Source organism: Ipomoea nil, unplaced genomic scaffold, assembly GCF_001879475.1.
Source record: "Ipomoea nil cultivar Tokyo-kokei standard unplaced genomic scaffold, Asagao_1.1 scaffold0268, whole genome shotgun sequence".
In the NCBI taxonomy this organism is placed as follows: domain Eukaryota; kingdom Viridiplantae; phylum Streptophyta; class Magnoliopsida; order Solanales; family Convolvulaceae; genus Ipomoea; species Ipomoea nil.
This window is the reverse complement of record NW_017616696.1, coordinates 1,721,664-1,739,439: the sequence shown is the minus strand read 5'-3', so window position 1 is coordinate 1,739,439 and position 17,776 is coordinate 1,721,664. Positions and strand designations below refer to the sequence as shown.

Sequence of the window (17,776 nt, the reverse complement as noted above, 5' to 3'; positions counted from 1 at the left end):
TTCCCTTCTTTTTTAAATGGATTATTTCACTCAAAATAACATCATTTTGAGCGAAAAACACTACTGGAAATTCTGAAATTTCCGACCACCTGAAATTGATCTTAAATCAAGTTGAAAGCCTTGTTTCCGACCACTTTTGGTATCCGGAAAAACCTTTGCTGTTATTTCCGACCACTTTTTCTTACAACTTGATTTAAGATCACTTTCAGATGGTCGGAAATTTCATAATTTCCAGTAGTGATAACCTTAAATTGTTCAAACTCTAAATGTTTTTTAGGTTAATATTTAATATTTTAGTGGATGCTCCACACTGCACTAGTCAATTAATTAATTTGTATGATGATGTGACGTGAATATATAAGTTGACAGAGGTGCTAGATATGATAATTTATAATCTAAAAGAAGATAGAGGATGAGCGGAGAGGGGAAAGTGGTATGCGTCACCGGTGCTTCCGGCTTCATAGCTTCTTGGCTCGTCAAGCTTTTGCTCCACCGTGGTTACACTGTCCACGCCACCGTTCGAAACCTCAGTCAGTCCCCTATTTCTCTCTTTTTCTCCTCATATATGTGTTTGATTATGGTCTTTCAATTCTCTCTCCCTCCCTCTCACATATATTTATGAGAAAGCTTGGATTGTTATGATGATATCTTATCTTTTAACAATACAAACTCAATGTGTTCCCATACACTTTGAGATGGTATCTGATCTCACATATATTTATAAGAGAGGTTGTTGTGATATGTGATCTTATCTTTTAACGAATACAAACTCAATGTTTTCCCATACACTTTGAGATATGGTATCCGCTATTTTGTATATACACACACACACACACACACACACACACACACACACACACACACACACACACACACACACATATATATATATATATATATATATATATATATATATATATATATAGATATAGAGAGAGAGAGAGAGAGGAAGGTTCAAGTGCGGCAGTGCGCTTAGGTGCGGCAGTGCGGTTAAATGTAGGCCATTAGATTAGATAAATTCAACGAATCACATTCATCCAGGCTTTTCCGATATTTTCGCGCACGTTCTCACACTACGCGAACTGCAAGGTTAAAGTCGTCATTGGGCACCTGAATAGATCAAATCATAGTGTTGTGTGTTTTATGTTCGTTATTGGTGCATTATTAACCTTATTGTGGTGTATTTGAGGATTCGTGTTGGTGCCAAGTTTAGGTGCGCCCGCGCCTTCCCATGCGGTCAGTGCGGGTGCACTAATAGTTATACAAATATACACCATCCATGTTAGAAAATGCACACCAAAAAAACATGTCACAAATTAGATATGCATCACCAGAACGCACCATTAGGTATGAATAAAAGCACCACACAGTGTTCAGAAATACACCATTGGGGTGGTGAGTTATATGGTGTATTTTTTGAGTGTGTTGTGTGATTTTTGGTGTATTTGTGCATTTCATTGTGGTGCTTTTTCCTAACACTATTGGTGTCTTTTGTTAACACTGTTGGTGTATTCTGACAAGCGACCGATATAAATGACCACTACAATTACCATAACACCCCCCACTTATCAGGACGCGCTTAAATCTTTAAATCTTCATAAATTAGCCGATGCCGTTAGATTAAGCAAAATGGACGATGCTGATATAGCCGCACCGCCGCACCTAAAGCCACTACCGTATTTGAGCGCTAATATATATATATATATATATATATATATATATATATGATTTTGGTTCATGTGAGGTCAGGTCTTCCCGTGCGGTCAGTGCGGCATACACCATTAGGTATGCATAAAAGCACCATACAGTGTTCGAAAATACACCAGAATGAAATGCCAAAAAATGCACCACACAAACAAAAAATACACCACACAAATAGTATATTTGCGAACACTGTGTGGTACATTTATGCAGGTGTATGCCGCACTGATCGCACGGGAAGACCTGACCTCACAGGAACCTAACCCTATATATATATATATATATATATATATATATATATATATATATATATATATATATATATATATATATATATATATATATATATATGCGAGTTCAGGTGCGGCGCTGCGGCATCCCCAATAGTTCAACAAATATACACCATCAACGTAGGAAAATACACCACAAAAAACAGAGACGTTCGGAAATACACCATTGGGGGTGGTGAGTTATATGGTGTATTTTTTTTGGGTCTGTTGTGTATTTTGTGATGTTTTATTGCATTTCATTGTGGTGTGTTTTTCATACACTGTTGGTGCATATTGTTAACACTATTGGTGTATTCTGGAATTTTGCCGCACCGCCGCACGGGAAGACCCCGCCGCATTTGAACTTTATTCTATATATATATATATATATATATATATATATATATATATATATATATATATATATATATATATATATATATATATATATATATATTGTTGAAATTTTAGCAGAAAATGGCATAAAAACTGACTATTTTGTTGTACAAATATATATGAGGTCCATTTCCGATTTGGATCAGGTCAAAGTGGATTTCGATTTTTCGTAGTGAGATAAAGAGATTGATATATTGTACGCTTAAAACGGATAATAGGTGAATGTGAATTTGATTTTCAAATTAGACCCATTTGAGTTGAGAGCTGAAGGTGGAAAGGTTTTGTAAAAGCACTTATCACACATTGATTTGGAGAATGAGTTTGCGCCACTATATATACAAAAGTCTTTTTAAGAGATATTGAATTGTATAATATAGAGTCTCTCTCCCTTATGCATACAAAATTTGGACAAATTTAGACCTAGACTATATTTTCTGAAGATGTGTGTGGCTGTCATTTTTTTAGTACTTTTGTTGTTTTTAATTTCAGTAGGCTTAGGCAGGGTGGTATGCTAAATGTTGGTTTAAATCAATCTAATATTTTATATGTTTCTTATGAATGATTTTAGGGAAGGAATTTATTTTATTTTAAATTTTGACATTTTTTTTATGTTGATGTTATGCTTGATGGTAAATTTGGATTTTCTTTGTTGATGTACCTTTTTTTTTTTTTTTTTTTTGTCCTTTTTCCATCTTGCTTTGGATTTTTCTTCTACGTTTCTTTTATTCAATCACAGACTCAAGTTTATTTTGTATTATATTTTTTTAATTGTCTATCATTTGAGTATAATATTTTCTATATTTTTGATTGACTTAATGTGCACGGTGACCTCCATAGGTGTGCATTTGCATTGTCATTCATCGCTGTTGGGTTTTTGTCGTATGTGTGCACTTTGTATTCATATAATGTGTGTTGCATTGTAAATTTGGCACGCGTGCATTTTGCTTGTGGTGTGATATGCATCTAATGATATGATGTGTGAATTTAAATGAAGGAATATTAGGTGTTTAATATCTTAATTTAAATTAGAATTTGAAATGATTTAGTATAATTTAATAATTATAATATGTTAATTACTTACACATAATATGTTAACTGTAAATACATAATATGCCGTTAACAAATTATGTGCATGTAATTAACAAATTATGTACCTTTAATTTATTTACAGACACACAATTTATTAACCAATGACACATAATATATTAACTTCAGACACATAATTTTTAGACCACGGTTCACAATGTCAATGTCCACACAAGCTATGTGGACCATATTTTGTATACTGTAAAATAATGTACATTCAATACAAAAATAGTGTACTTTTAGTATATTAAAAATGTACATTGTATTCATGGGATGTACATTATTTGTGTACTGAGTGTACATTATATTGTATAATGTATATACAGTACACAAATAATGTACATTTAGTATATTAAAAATGTATTTTTTGTTATGGTCCACACAATAATTTACCTCACAATGTAAGGTAGACACTGGTCCATGGTATAACAATCGATTATTTGTTTCATTTAAGGGGACAAAATTTTCAATGTCAATTATAGTTTAGGGATGAGAAGTGAGCATGGCCAACAAGTAGGGGGAATCCTATTTTACCCTATAACTTAGGGGTGAAACTTTTCCCGTTATCATATTATAGTCTAAATATATTAATTATTTTTAGTTAAAGTTTGGGAATGAAAGTTTAGATTGATTGAATAATGTATAAGTTTATATTTATTAGTGTAAATATGCTAGTTTATTAAAATTGAAAGTTTAATTCTAATGTTAGCTTAAAAATATTAACAGTTTTAGTTAAGCCAAAATAAGTCCGATAACCTAAAATTTGAAGGTTATGATCAAGAATTTTAAATTGACCAAAAACAAAGATAAGCCCCAATCAATAAGATTGACAATCTGATATGGTAACGAGGTGGTCTAATTGATATATCTAATCATAAATGGTTTTGTATATATTAAATTATTGTAGAAGATCCAAGTAAGGTGACACATCTTCTTGCATTAGATGGTGCCAAGGAAAGATTGAATTTGTTTGAAGCCGACTTACTTGAGGAAAACTCTTTTGATGATGCAATTAATAATGGATGTGAAGGTGTTTTTCACACAGCATCACCTGTACATTTATCACCATCAGCGACTAAGGTCAACCCCATTTTTTTTTCTTATGGATTAACACCCCCCCCCCCCCCCCCCCCTCCCCGTCCCCATTTTTTTTTTTTATTATTTTTCTAAATCATATTCATTTTAGGTAGGGCTAGCGGATCCTGCAGTAAAGGGGACACTAGATGTTCTTAGATCATGTGTGAGAACACCTTTTGTGAAAAGGGTAGTGGTAACGTCTTCAACAACTTCTGTTATGTACAAACAAAATCCTAAAAGTCCAACTGATGTAGTTGATGAGACTTGGTATGCAGATAAAGAATTTGCAGAAGAAACAAAGGTAATGCATATATATAGTTGATAAGAGATCCACACAACCTGATTATAAGCAAAACACTTTAATTTGTTCTAATTTATGTGACTTTTTTTTTTCTTTATAGAAATAGTATGTCTTGTCTAAAGTCCTTCCAGAGGAAGCTAGATGGAAGTATGCAGTTGAGAATGGGATTGACTTGGTTTCTTTACATCCCGCGTTTGTTATTGGCCCTCTTCTGCAACCCACTCTTAATTCATCGAGCGAAGTCATTCTAGATCTCGTAAAAGAAGGTAATATATATTTCATCGAAAAATGAGTTACATTAAATTAATAGTTGTTAAAATTTTGATGAATTTTTTCCATTATTATAAAATTGATTAATGTTATATCACATAGGTAAGGAAGCAATGCCTACTGGAATCTATCCTTTTGTTGATGTTAGAGATGTCGCAAATGCACATATCCAAGCATTTGAGTTACCTTCTGCTAGAGGAAGATACTGTTTGGTTGGGATAACAATCCACTCTTCCCAAATTTTGAACATTGCAAGCCGGCTTTTCTCTTCTCTTCCCATTCCTGACAAGTAAGATTTTCAGCTAAAGACATTATTGTTAATTATGTGAATGTTCTTAGAAAAAAAAAAAGAAATAATTATGGAAATATACCTTTTAAAAAATTTATTTTCTAATCAAAAAGATATAAAGATGACTTGCCTGCAGTAGCAACCTACCAAGTATCCCAGGAAAAGGCAAAAAGCTTGGGGATCAACTACACTTCTTTTGAAGTGAGCCTTAAGGATACTATTGAAAGTTTAAAAGAGAAAAACTTCCTAAGCTTCTAATTATTGAGCTTCTTCTCACTCACGTGGTGCCATTGAGAGATGCATGTTTTTTTTTGAAGAAGAAGAGATGCACGTTTTAACTGTTTAGTCTATGTGGAGTAGTATTTTGTAATGTAGTATTGAAGTGTGTCTTAAATTCTTATATTAGCTAAAAACTCAACTTACATCGCCTTATTGTTAAGATTATATCTCCTTTTCTATTAGAGCCATACCATACAATATTTCTTGCCCTGGCTTATCACAACCATACAATGTTCCTATATTGAACTATGTAGAAGAAAATATTCATTGTGCACCATGCCCAAATATGCTACTATATCTAGATATTGTGATTCAAAAAAAAAAAAAAAAAAAAACAACAAAATTGTTTGAGCAGCACATCCTCACCTAAGCACGCACCCACTATTTGTGTTATAGTGGTGGGCAACATTGTAAGCCACTTATTTTAAATTACAATGTATAGTTTGCATGAATAGAATTATTGCGTATTTAGTATACATGAGACTTGAAAGAAAATAAGTGTAGTAACATAAACATCAAAATGCCATCATCATTCACAATCATGAGAGTTAATTTATCATCACTAATGTCTATACTGGCTCTCACAGTGGCCAAAAAGGATTTTCCTAAAATCAAAGGGGTCATAGTATCTTTATGCATATCTAATATACGACAACTGCCGCCGCCACCACCATCATCATCATCATCTCATTCCCAATCTCGAGAGTTAATTTACCATCCCTAATGTCTATATTGGCTCTCGCATTGGCTAAAAAGGATTTTCCTAAAATCAGAGGGGTCATAGTATCTTTATGCATATCTAATATAACAAAATCAATTGGGAAAATAAATTTATATAACTTAACCAACACATTCTCAATAATTCCTCTAGGACGCTTGACAGATTTATCAGCTAATTGTATGCTCATATGAATTGGTTTAGGTTCCCCTATCACAAGCTTGCAAAATAAAGAATAAGACATCAGATTAAGAGTTAATTCCAGCGAAGGTCCCTTATCTTTTGGTGACAATTTCAAATTTAGTCCCACACTATGATTTTGTCATTTAGCACCCTAGACTATCATATTTTAGACACTTTTGGTCATTTTGATGAATTTTCAGATGAAATCCTATTTTAGGCAAGGGTATATTCGTGTCTTCAATTTTTATTTTTATTTTCTCAATGAGTTAATTCAAATGGATGTCACTTGTCTTTGATGGAAATTCCAAATTTAGTCATAGACAATCATTTTTTTCATTTAACAACCTAGACTATATATCACAGGCGTTTGGTTGAAGGGAATTTAAATTCCCTTCCCACTTAAATCCCACCTAATTTCAAAGGTCACAAAATTCCCTTGTTTGGTTGAAAGGAATTGCAATTCCATGGAATTGTAATTCTCCCTTTTTCATAGAATTAAAATCTCATGTCCCCGTGGAATTTTAATTCCTAAGATTTTAGGAAGAAAAAAATATAGTGATGAGTCAAAATTACCCCTTCCTTTTTTAACGTAAAATTAATGCCTGACAATAAGAATAATGGACATTTTAGACTATATATATATATATATATATATATATATATATATATATATATATATATATATATATATATATATATATAACAGGTCTTCTATTGCGCTCAGTGCGGCATACACCTATCAGGTATGCATAAATGCACCATACAGTTTTCGAGAATACACCAGAATGAAATGTCAAAAAATGCACCACACAAAAAAAATATACCACACATAATGGTGTATTTTCGAACCCTGTGGTGTATTTATGCATACCTAATGGTGTATGCCGCACTGACTGCACGGGAAGACCTGTTTTCACAGGAACTTGACCCTATATATATATATATATATATATATATATATATATATATATATATATATATATATTCAAGTGCGGCGGTGGCTTATGGTGCAGCGTCACCAATAATTGACCAATTATACACCATCAACGTTAGGACATACACCACAAAAAACACACACAAATTAGGTACGCATCACCAAAAACACATCATTAGGTGTGAGTAAAAGCACCATACAGTATTCGGAAATACACCATTGGAGGTGGTGAGTTATATGGTGTATTTTTTTGGGTGTATTGTGTATTTTTTGGTGTTTTTTTACCACATTTCATTGTGGTGTGTTGTGCTTACACTATTGGTGTATGTTGTTAACACTGTTGGTGACTTGGTGTATATCTGGAACAACCCTCACCGCACCGTAAGCACCCGCCGCATATGAGCACTAGTATATATATATATATATATATATATATATATATATATATATATATATATATATATATATATATATATATATATATATATATATATATATATATATATATATATATATATATATATTGTTGGAATTTTAGCAAAAAAAATGAAATATATATATTGTTGGAATTTTAGCAAAAAAAATGACATAAAAAGTGGATATTTTGTGGTAAAAATATATGTGGGTCCACTTCCGATTTGGGTCAGGTCAAAATAGATTCCGATTTTTCGTAGTGAGACGAAGACATTGATATGTTGTATGCGCAAAACGGATAATGGGTGAATGAGAATTTGATTATCAAATTAGACTCATTTGAGTTTGGAAGCCGAAGGTGGAAAGGTTTTGTAAAAATATTTATTCCATATTGGTTTGGAAGGTGGGTTTGCACCACTATATATATATATATATATATATATATATATATATATATATATACACACACACAAAAGCCTTTACACATTGAATTGTGTAGCATAGAGTCTCTATCTTGTGCTTACAAAAATAGGGCAAATTTAGATCTAGATTTTTTTAAAGATGTGTGTGGCTGTGATTTTATTAGTATTTTTTTTTTTGTTTAGGCAGGGGTGGTATGCTAAATGTTGGTTGGTTTTAAATCTATCTAATATTTTATATGTTTCTTACGAATGATTTTAGAAAAGGAACTTATTTTATTTTAAAATTTGACATTTTTTTTATGTTGATGTTAGGGGTGCATTTATGGTAAATTTGGATTTTTCTTTGTTGATGTACTCTACGTTTCTTTTATTCAATCACAAATGGCTCTATTCCATTGTAGTATCTGTTCATATACTTTCTCAACCTACTGAAACACAAAGAACCAATATTGTAGTATCTGTTCATATACTTTCTCAACCTACTGAAACACATACTTTCTCAACCTACTGAAACACAAAGAACCAATATTGTAGTATCTGTTCATATACTTTCTCAACCTACTGAAACACAAAGAACCAATAACACCTCCACTTCCACTGAGGCTTGAACTCACAATCTTCCAAGTGGAAGTCCAACCCGGGTGCCATTAGACCACATAGTATTGATTTACATTATATTTTTTAATTGTCTATCATTTGAATATAATATTTTCTATATTTTTTATTGACCTATGTGTAGTTTTCATGGGCAATGTATTAAGGTGCATTGTGACCTCCATAGTTGTGCATTTTCATTATCATTCTTCATTGTTAGGTTTTTGTCGTATGTGTGCACTTTGTGTTCATATAATGTGTGTTGCATTGTAAACTTGGCGCACATGCATTTTGCTTGTGGTGTGATATGCATTTAATGATCGCAAATTATGCTGTGCAACCGTGTGCACCAAACGACACCGTTTATTATGATGGAGTAACGGTGCCATATAACTCCACCAATCAAATAATTTTTTTTTTTTTTACAAAAACTCAAATCGATGTCTAATTATGAATATATAGTTATGCAAGTCTGAATATATAGTTATGAAGTTATAGATATATAGTTATGAAGTTATGGATGTGTAGTTATGCAATTATGTATATGGTTCTCTATGAACAAGCACTTTAAGATTTCTGAATATGGAGTTATGTAATTATGAATGTCTAGTTGTGAAATTGTGAATATATGGATATGAAATTATGAATGTGTAGTTATTATTTCTGAATGTACTATTGTCAAATTATGAATATATAGTTATGAAATTGTGGATATATAGTTATGAAATTGTGGATATATAGTTATGAAATTTTGGATATATCCTACTGTTTGAATATGAAAGGAAACCGCCTAACGCCGTTAACGACAATCCGAACGTTTTTTTTTTTAAAAAAAAAAATGAAACGATATTAGGTGTTTAATATCTTAATTTAAATTAGAATTTGAAATGATTTAGTATAATTTAATAATTATAATATGTTAATTACATGCACATAATATGTTAACTGTAAATACATAATATTTAAAATTTTATTTTTTATTTTTTAAATATTCTAAATTCAACAATTAATGTATTTTATTTTTTCAATTCAGAACATGAACCGACAGTTTCGGTTCGCGGTTTTAATAAACTCTAAATATCAGGTTCCGGTTCTAAATTGTCATCATAACATTTCTATTTGGTTTCTGTAGTGTCTGTTCGATTTGAATGGAATTGTGGTTATAATTTGTTGGAGAAGAAAAATAAATGAAAATATTTTATTTTAAAGGTAAATGTGTTCATTTAACATATAAGAAGGGGGGAGGGGGGGGGGGTGATTGCCACTTAAATAATTCAGGGGGGAAAGGTGTTATAAGTATATAACACAAGTGGAAAAGTGTCATTTTCTCTTTAATTTATTTATAGACACACAATTTATTAACCAAAGACTCATAATATGTTAACGTCAAGCACATAATTTGTTGACCAGAATTCACAATGTAATTAAGGTAGACACTGGTTCATGGTTTAACAATCGATTATTTGTTTCATATAAAGGGACAACATTTTCAAGTCAATTATAGTTTAGGGATGAGAAGTACTGAGCATTACCAACAAGTAGGGAGGAATCCTACAATTACCCTATAATTTAGGGGTGAAAATTTTCCCATTACCATATTATAGTCTAAATATATTAATTATTTTTAGTTGAAGTTTGGGAATAATGAAAGTTTAGATTGATTGAATGATGTATAAGTTTATATTTATTAGTGTAAGTATGTTAGTTTATTAAAATTGAAAGTTTAATTATAATGTTAATTTAAAAATATTAACAGTTTTATTTAAGCCAAAATAAGTCTGATAACCTAAAATTTGGAGGTTATGACCAAGAATTTTAAACTTGACCAAAAACATAGATAAGCCCCCATCAATAACGAGGTGGTCTAAGTTAATAATGTTACATATTCTTATATTATTTCTATTGTAATAGGATTCCTTTTAGTATTGTAACTTCTATCTTCAGTAATTGAATTTTGAATTTCCTTTCTCATCTGATATCAGTTCAGGTTTGGGTTAGATCCTCCTGTTTTTTCTCCACCACCCAAAAAAAATATCGACTAACTCTTCTGAACGAACAATCACCACCACTGCCCCACCATCCGCTACCACTTCCAATCCCCTCCACTCGGCACATCACTTTGTGTCGATTAAATTAACCTCCCGAAATTACCTTTTTTGGCGTACACAACTCGTCTCGTTCCTAAAGGGTCAAGAGTTACTCGGGTACGTCGATGGCGAGATTGAATGTCCGTCGGCCACCATGGCCTCCTCCCCTTCCGGCGAATCTGCATCCGGCGTGGCAACCACCGAGCAAGTCCCGAATCCGGCGTACAGATTATGGGTGAAGCAAGACCAGTCTATTGTGTCGCTCCTCGTCTCCTCCATGTCCGACGAGGTGTTGCATCTGGCGGTCGGCCGGAACACGGCAAAGGAGGTCTGGGATTCCATTACTGCCGCCTTGGGGTCCAGTACGCACGCTCGCTGCCTTAATCTCCTTGGGTAGTTCCAGTCGCTACGACAGGGGAACTCCTCACCGGCGGACTACATCGGCCAAGCACAGCTCCTCGTCGAAGCTCTAGCGCTGGCCGACCGTCCTCTTTCACTCGATGAACAGAACCTATGGGTCTTCAGAGGCCTAAGGCCGGAATTTAGGTCCATGGCGGCCTCCCTCACCATGAATGGTAATCTGGTCTCCCTCCCACAACTTGCTGATTTTTTACAGGCTCAGGAGTTCATCTACTCCGATGAACTCCCGACGGCGATCGTCGGTGGCACTGCAGGTGGCGGACCTCCGGCAGCGTTGTATGCAGGCCGCGGCAGACACCAGCCCTCTGATGGCTCGTCTGGTGGTCAACACGGTTCCACTAATCAGGGCCATGGTTGTGGCAACCGGGGTGGACGAGGCCGTGGAGGACGTGGTGGCGGGCAGCTTCGATGTCAGATCTGTCGGGTAAATGGATACTCAGCAGTTTATTGTTACAAAAGATACACCACGCAGCCTCCCACGAATGCCCACTCGGCGAATGTTGCGGTCTCCGGTGATGAGGTGGCGTCAACCGGCGGTTGGTTCCCGGATATGGGGGCTTCGGCTCATGCGACGCCGGACGCCTCCATGATGTCACAATCCGTGGACTACAATGGTGGGGACGTGCTCCGAGTCGGTAATGGTACGGGTTTAAATATTTCACATGTTGGGTCCTCGTCTATTCCTTCTAAGTCTAAACTGTTACAAATGTCAAATGTCTTACATGTGCCAAATTTGTATGTCCCGTTGTTATCCGTTCAAAGATTTACTAACGAAAATAATGTATTCTTTGAATTTCATAAAAATTGTTTCGTTGTGAAGGATTCGATAACTCGGGCAATTCTGCTTAAAGGGCCTATTTCCGGCGGTTTGTATAAGCTCCCACTACCGCAGTCTCTTGCTTTCATTACTTCCCGTACCACTCCCGTGATGTGGCATCGCAGATTGGGCCATCCTCACAATCAAGTACTTCATAAAGTGTTGCAATTTTGTTCGGTCGATCGGAATAATTCCAAGTCCATGAGTTCATGCACCGCTTGTCATCTCGGGAAAGCCTCTCGTTTTCCGTTAGATAGGGTGTTAAAATCTAGTGATAATGTATTGGACTTGTTGTATACGGACGTCTGGGGCCTGGCCCCGGTCCTTTCTAGTTGTGGTTTTCGATATTTTCTTTTGTTCGTTGATGACTGTACTCGTTTCTGCTGGTTTTATCCCTTATGGGTAAAATCAGATATTTATAAAGCTTTTGAATTGTTTCGGGTCGCGGTAGAACGCCAATTTGAGCGTTCTATCAAATCTATCCAGTCCGACTTAGGGGGTGAATATCAAAAACTGCATAAAATATTTCAAACGTTGGGAATTAACCACATGCAATCCTGTGCCTACACCCATGAACAAAACGGGAGGGTTGAGCGCCTGAACAGACACATAGTTGAAACCGGGCTCGCTCTCCTTGCCGAAGGCTCAGTACCCCTTGAATATTGGGATTATGCCTTCGAAACTACCACAACCCTCATAAATTACCTACCCTCGTCAGCATTACAGTTTGAAAGTCCATATTGCCGTCTATATAAAACACCACCACCTTACAATTTCCTTCGTGTCTTCGGGTGTAAGTGTTACCCATATCTGCGCCCTTACAACAGGCACAAGATAGAGTATCGCTCAACCCCGTGTGTCTTCCTAGGTTACCCTCCGTCATATAGGGGTTATAGATGTTTGGACCTAACAAGTGGAAAAATTTATATCTGTCGCCATGTCCGGTTTGACGAGTTTGTTTTTCCCTTTTCAGACTCAACAATGCAGGGCACAACGCAGCAGACTGATCAGTCCATCCCTTGGGCATCCGGGTCAGTTGTGACACATCCGGCCCTGCCTACTCCGCAACTTCAAGAACCTGCACCACTGGCCATTGAGGGCCCCACGCAGACTACAAGGGCCAGAAAACGTGGTCCTCGCAAGACTATACCTCAAGAGCGTGGCCATGTCATGCGCCTATGTCACATGACTCAGGGCACAAATGAGCAGTTCTAGGCCTTAACGGTTAATACTGACCCGACATGTTACTCGCAAGCTGTGGGCCACTCACAGTGGCGTGACGCCATGGACCAAGAGTTCAATGCGTTGCTACACAACATCACTTGGAGTCTTGTACCACCACAGCCAGGCATGAATGTGATCGGGTGCAAATGGGTCTATCGCACCAAGCGCACTGCTGATGGGTCAGTTGAGCGCTACAAAGCGCGGCTTGTGGCGAAAGGCTTCAATCAAGTCGCTGGGGAAGATTTCTTTGACACCTTCAGCCCGGTAGTCAAGCCGACCACGGTCCGACTACTCTTTTCCCTTGCTGTGTCCAAAGACTGGACACTACGGCAGTTAGACGTACACAACGCCTTTTTAAACGGCCATCTCGCCGAAACAGTGTACATGAAACAGCCACCGGGGTATGAGGACCCCACACATCCGGACTATGTGTGTCATCTTCAGCGCTCTCTATATGGTCTCAAACAAGCCCCACAAGCTTGGTTTAAGAGACTACATGATTTCTTGGTTTCTGTAGGTTTTTCACCATCCAAAACCGACGTCTCTCTATTCCACTACACATCAGGAGAATCACGGGTCTTCTTCCTCGTCTACGTCGATGATATTATTATTATGGGCAATGATTCGGCGCTTCTTGACGTCATGCTCAAACGTCTTTCTGTGGCATTCAAGATCCTGGATCTCGGAACACCAAGTTTTTTTCTTGGTATAGAAACACTGCGAGTAGACGGGGGGTCTTCTTTTATCACAAAGACGGTACATGGGTGATATTCTCAACCGTGCTGGGATGACAGATTGTAAACCCCTTACAACCCCAGCTGCTGTGTCTCAAGCTGTTAGTCCTTCATCTCAACCGCATGAAAACCCGACTCAGTATCGGCGCATCGTTGGGGCTTTACAGTATCTCACCATCACTCGCCCTGACCTGTCTTATGCCGTCAATCGCCTTTGTCAGTTCATGCACTCTCCTACGGACGAACATTGGGTGCTTGTTAAGCGGGTTCTGCGGTATGTCAAAGGGACTTTGGATTATGGGCTGTGTATCTCGTCTTCTGCATCCACGACTATCATGCCTTCTCAGATTCCGACTGGGCCGGCTGCCCGGTAGATAGGAAGAGCACTAGTGAATATGCTGTTTTCTTGGGCAATAACCTCATCTCTTGGCTCTCACGGAAGCAGCACACTGTAGCTCGTTCGTCCACTGAAGCTGAATACAAAGCCTTAGCTGATGTTGCTGCTGAGGTTACTTGGGTAGTGTCTCTTCTTCGTGAGCTTGGGTTACACTCTGGCCAACCATCCACTCTATGGTGTGACAATCTAGGGGCCACATACCTCTGCGCAAACCCCGTACGTCTTCCACGCTAGGACGAAGCATGTTGAGATCGACTATCACTTTGTACGTGACAAAGTCGCCTCCAGGGAGTTTATCGTTAATTTTGTGTCCACTAAAGATCAACTGGCAGATATCCTCACCAAACCACTACCGGGACCTCGCTTCACTGCTCTCCGAGGCAAGCTCAATGTTGTCTCGCACCCACCTTGAGCTTGAGGGGGTGTGTTAATAATGTTACATATTCTTATATTATTTCTATTGTAATAAGATTGTTATTTTTTGTGGTGCTAGTCTGTGATAGGAGTAGAATACGCTATCTATTCCATTGTAACTTATATCTTCAGTAATTGAATTTTGAATTTCCCTTCTCATCGTCTAATTGATATATCTAATCATAAATGGTTTTGTATATATTAAATTATTGTAGAGGATCCAAGTAAGGTGTCACATCTTCTTGCATTAGATGGCGCGAAGGAAAGATTGAATTTGTTTGAAGCTGACTTACTTGAGGAGAACTCATTTGATGATGCAATTAATGGATGTGAAGGTGTTTTGACACAGCATAACCTGTAGATTTATCACAATCAGCAACTAAGGTCAACCCCCCTTTTTTTTCTTATGTTAATACCCACCCCCCCCCCCCCCCCCCCCCCCTTTTTTATTTTTTATTTGTAAATCAAATACATTTTAGGTAGGACTAGTGGATCCTGCAGTAAAGGGGACACTAAATGTTCTTGGATCATGTGTGAGAACACCTTCTGTGAAAAGGGTAGTGGTAACGTCCTCAACAGCTTCTGTTATGTACAAACAAAATACTAAAAGTCCAACTGATGTAGTTGATGAGACTTGGTATGCAGATAAAGAATTTGCAGAAGAAACAAAGGTAATGCATATAGTTGATAAGAGATCCACACAACCTGATTATAAGCAAAACACCTTAATTTGTTCTAATTTATGTGACTTTTTTTTTTCCTTTATAGAAATGGTATGTGTTGTCTAAAGTCCTTGCAGAGGAAGCTAGATGGAAGTATGCAGTTGAGAATGGGATTGACTTGGTTTCTTTACATCGCGCTTTTGTTATTGGCCCTCTTCTGCAACCCACTCTTAATTCATCGAGCGAAGTCATTCTAGATCTCGTAAAAGAAGGTAATATATATTTCATCAAAAGATGAGTTAAATTAAATTAATAGTTGTTAAAATTTTGATGAAATTTTTCCACTATTATAAAATTGATGAATGTTATGTCACATAGGTAAGGAAGCAATGCCTACTGGAATCTATCCTTTTGTTGATGTTAGAGATGTCGCAAATGCACATATCCAAGCATTTGAGTTACCTTCTGCTAGTGGAAGATACTGTTTGGTTGGGATAACAATCCACTCTTTCCAAATTTTGAACATTGCAAGCCGGCTCTTCCCTTTTCTTCCTATTCCTGACAAGTAAGATTTTCAGCTAAAGACATTATTGTTAATTATGTAAATGTTCTTAGAAAAAAAAAAAAGAAATAATTATGGAAATATACCTTTTAAAAAATTTATTTTCTAATCACAGATATAAAGATGACTTGCCAGTAGCAACCTACCAAGTATCCCAGGAAAAGGCAAAAAGTTTGGGCATCAACTTCACTTCTTTTGATGTGAGCCTTAAGATACTATTGAAAGTTTAAAAGAAAAGTAACTTCCTAAGCTTCTAATTATTGAGCTTCTTCTCACTCACGTGGTGCCATTGAGAGATGCATGTTTTTTTTTTTTTTTTTTGAGAAGAAGAGATACATGTTTTAACTGTTTAGTCTGCTATGTGGAGTAGTATTTTGTAATGTAGTATTGAAGTGTGTCTTAAATTCTTATATTAGCTAACAACTCAACTTACATCGCCTTATTGGCTTATTGTTAAGATTATATCTACTTTTCTATTAGAGCCATACCTTACAATGTGTCATCCCAACCATACAATGTTCCTATATTGAACTATGTAGAAGAAAATATTCATTGTGCACAATGCCCAAATATGCTACTATATCTAGATATTGTGATTAAAAAAAAAAAAAAACAAAAACAAAAACAAAATTGTTTGAGCAGCACATCCTCACCTAAGCACGCGCCCACAATTTGTGCTATAGTGGTGGCCAACATTGTAAGCCACTTATTTTCAATTACAATGTATAGTTTGCATGGATAGAATTATTGAGAATTTCAATTCTCGTATTTAGTATATATGAGAGTTGAAAGAAAAGTATAGTAAAATAAACATCAAAATGCCATCATCATTCACAATCTTGAGAGTTAATTTACCATCACTAATGTCTATATTGGCTCTCACAGTGGCCAAAAAGGATTTTCCTAAAATCAAAGGGGTCATAGTATCTTTATGCATATTTTAGTCATAGACAATCATTTTTGGTTGTAATGCCAATTTTAGTCATAGACAATCATTTTTGTCATTTAACAACCCAAATTATCATATTTTAGACAGTTTTGATCCTTACGGTGACTTTTTCTGGTCAACCCCTAATTTAGGCAAGAGCATTTTTGTTTTTTCATTTTTTTTATTTTCTGGTTTTGTGCGCCAGTTTTTTTCTTGCTTTTCGTCTCTTCAGTCGTGGATTGTCTTCATCTCCTTCACCCGGCTTTTGTCTTCATCTCCTTCGGCTCGGCCCAAAATCTTCCTTCATCAATAGAGATACCGAGTACATGAGGACCTACGGGTGTGGGAGAATCATTTTACAATACAGTTGGAAAGCTCAGGATGTCGCCACCCGGTTGGCTTCAGTCTAACCGTTATTGTTTTAGTCCATGATTCTGTGAATCATCTACTATAGTTGTAGAGTAAAAAAAAAAAAGGAAAAAAGAAAGAAGTGTCTTCTTTGTCATCGGAAAATATCCTTTTCAAAAATAAGGTTTCACTAGAAAAAAGTCATCAGAAGGACCAAAAGTGTCCAATATATGATAGTTCGGGGTGTTAA

The 17,776-nt window shown here is 36.1% G+C and overlaps 1 protein-coding gene across 1 annotated transcript in view; it reads left to right on the top strand.

The window, feature by feature from the left end:
• The first annotated feature begins 361 nt into the window (after positions 1-361).
• Positions 362-17,776, top strand: part of LOC109147854 (cinnamoyl-CoA reductase 1-like) — a 42,500-nt gene continuing 25,085 nt past the window's right edge. Inside the window, exons 1-3 of the mRNA XM_019295515.1 lie at positions 362-530; positions 4,360-4,532; positions 15,506-15,697. Of these exons, the coding sequence (XP_019151060.1) occupies positions 413-530; positions 4,360-4,532; positions 15,506-15,697 (483 nt within the window). The 5' untranslated portion in view covers positions 362-412. The remainder of the gene's footprint in view (positions 531-4,359; positions 4,533-15,505; positions 15,698-17,776) is intronic.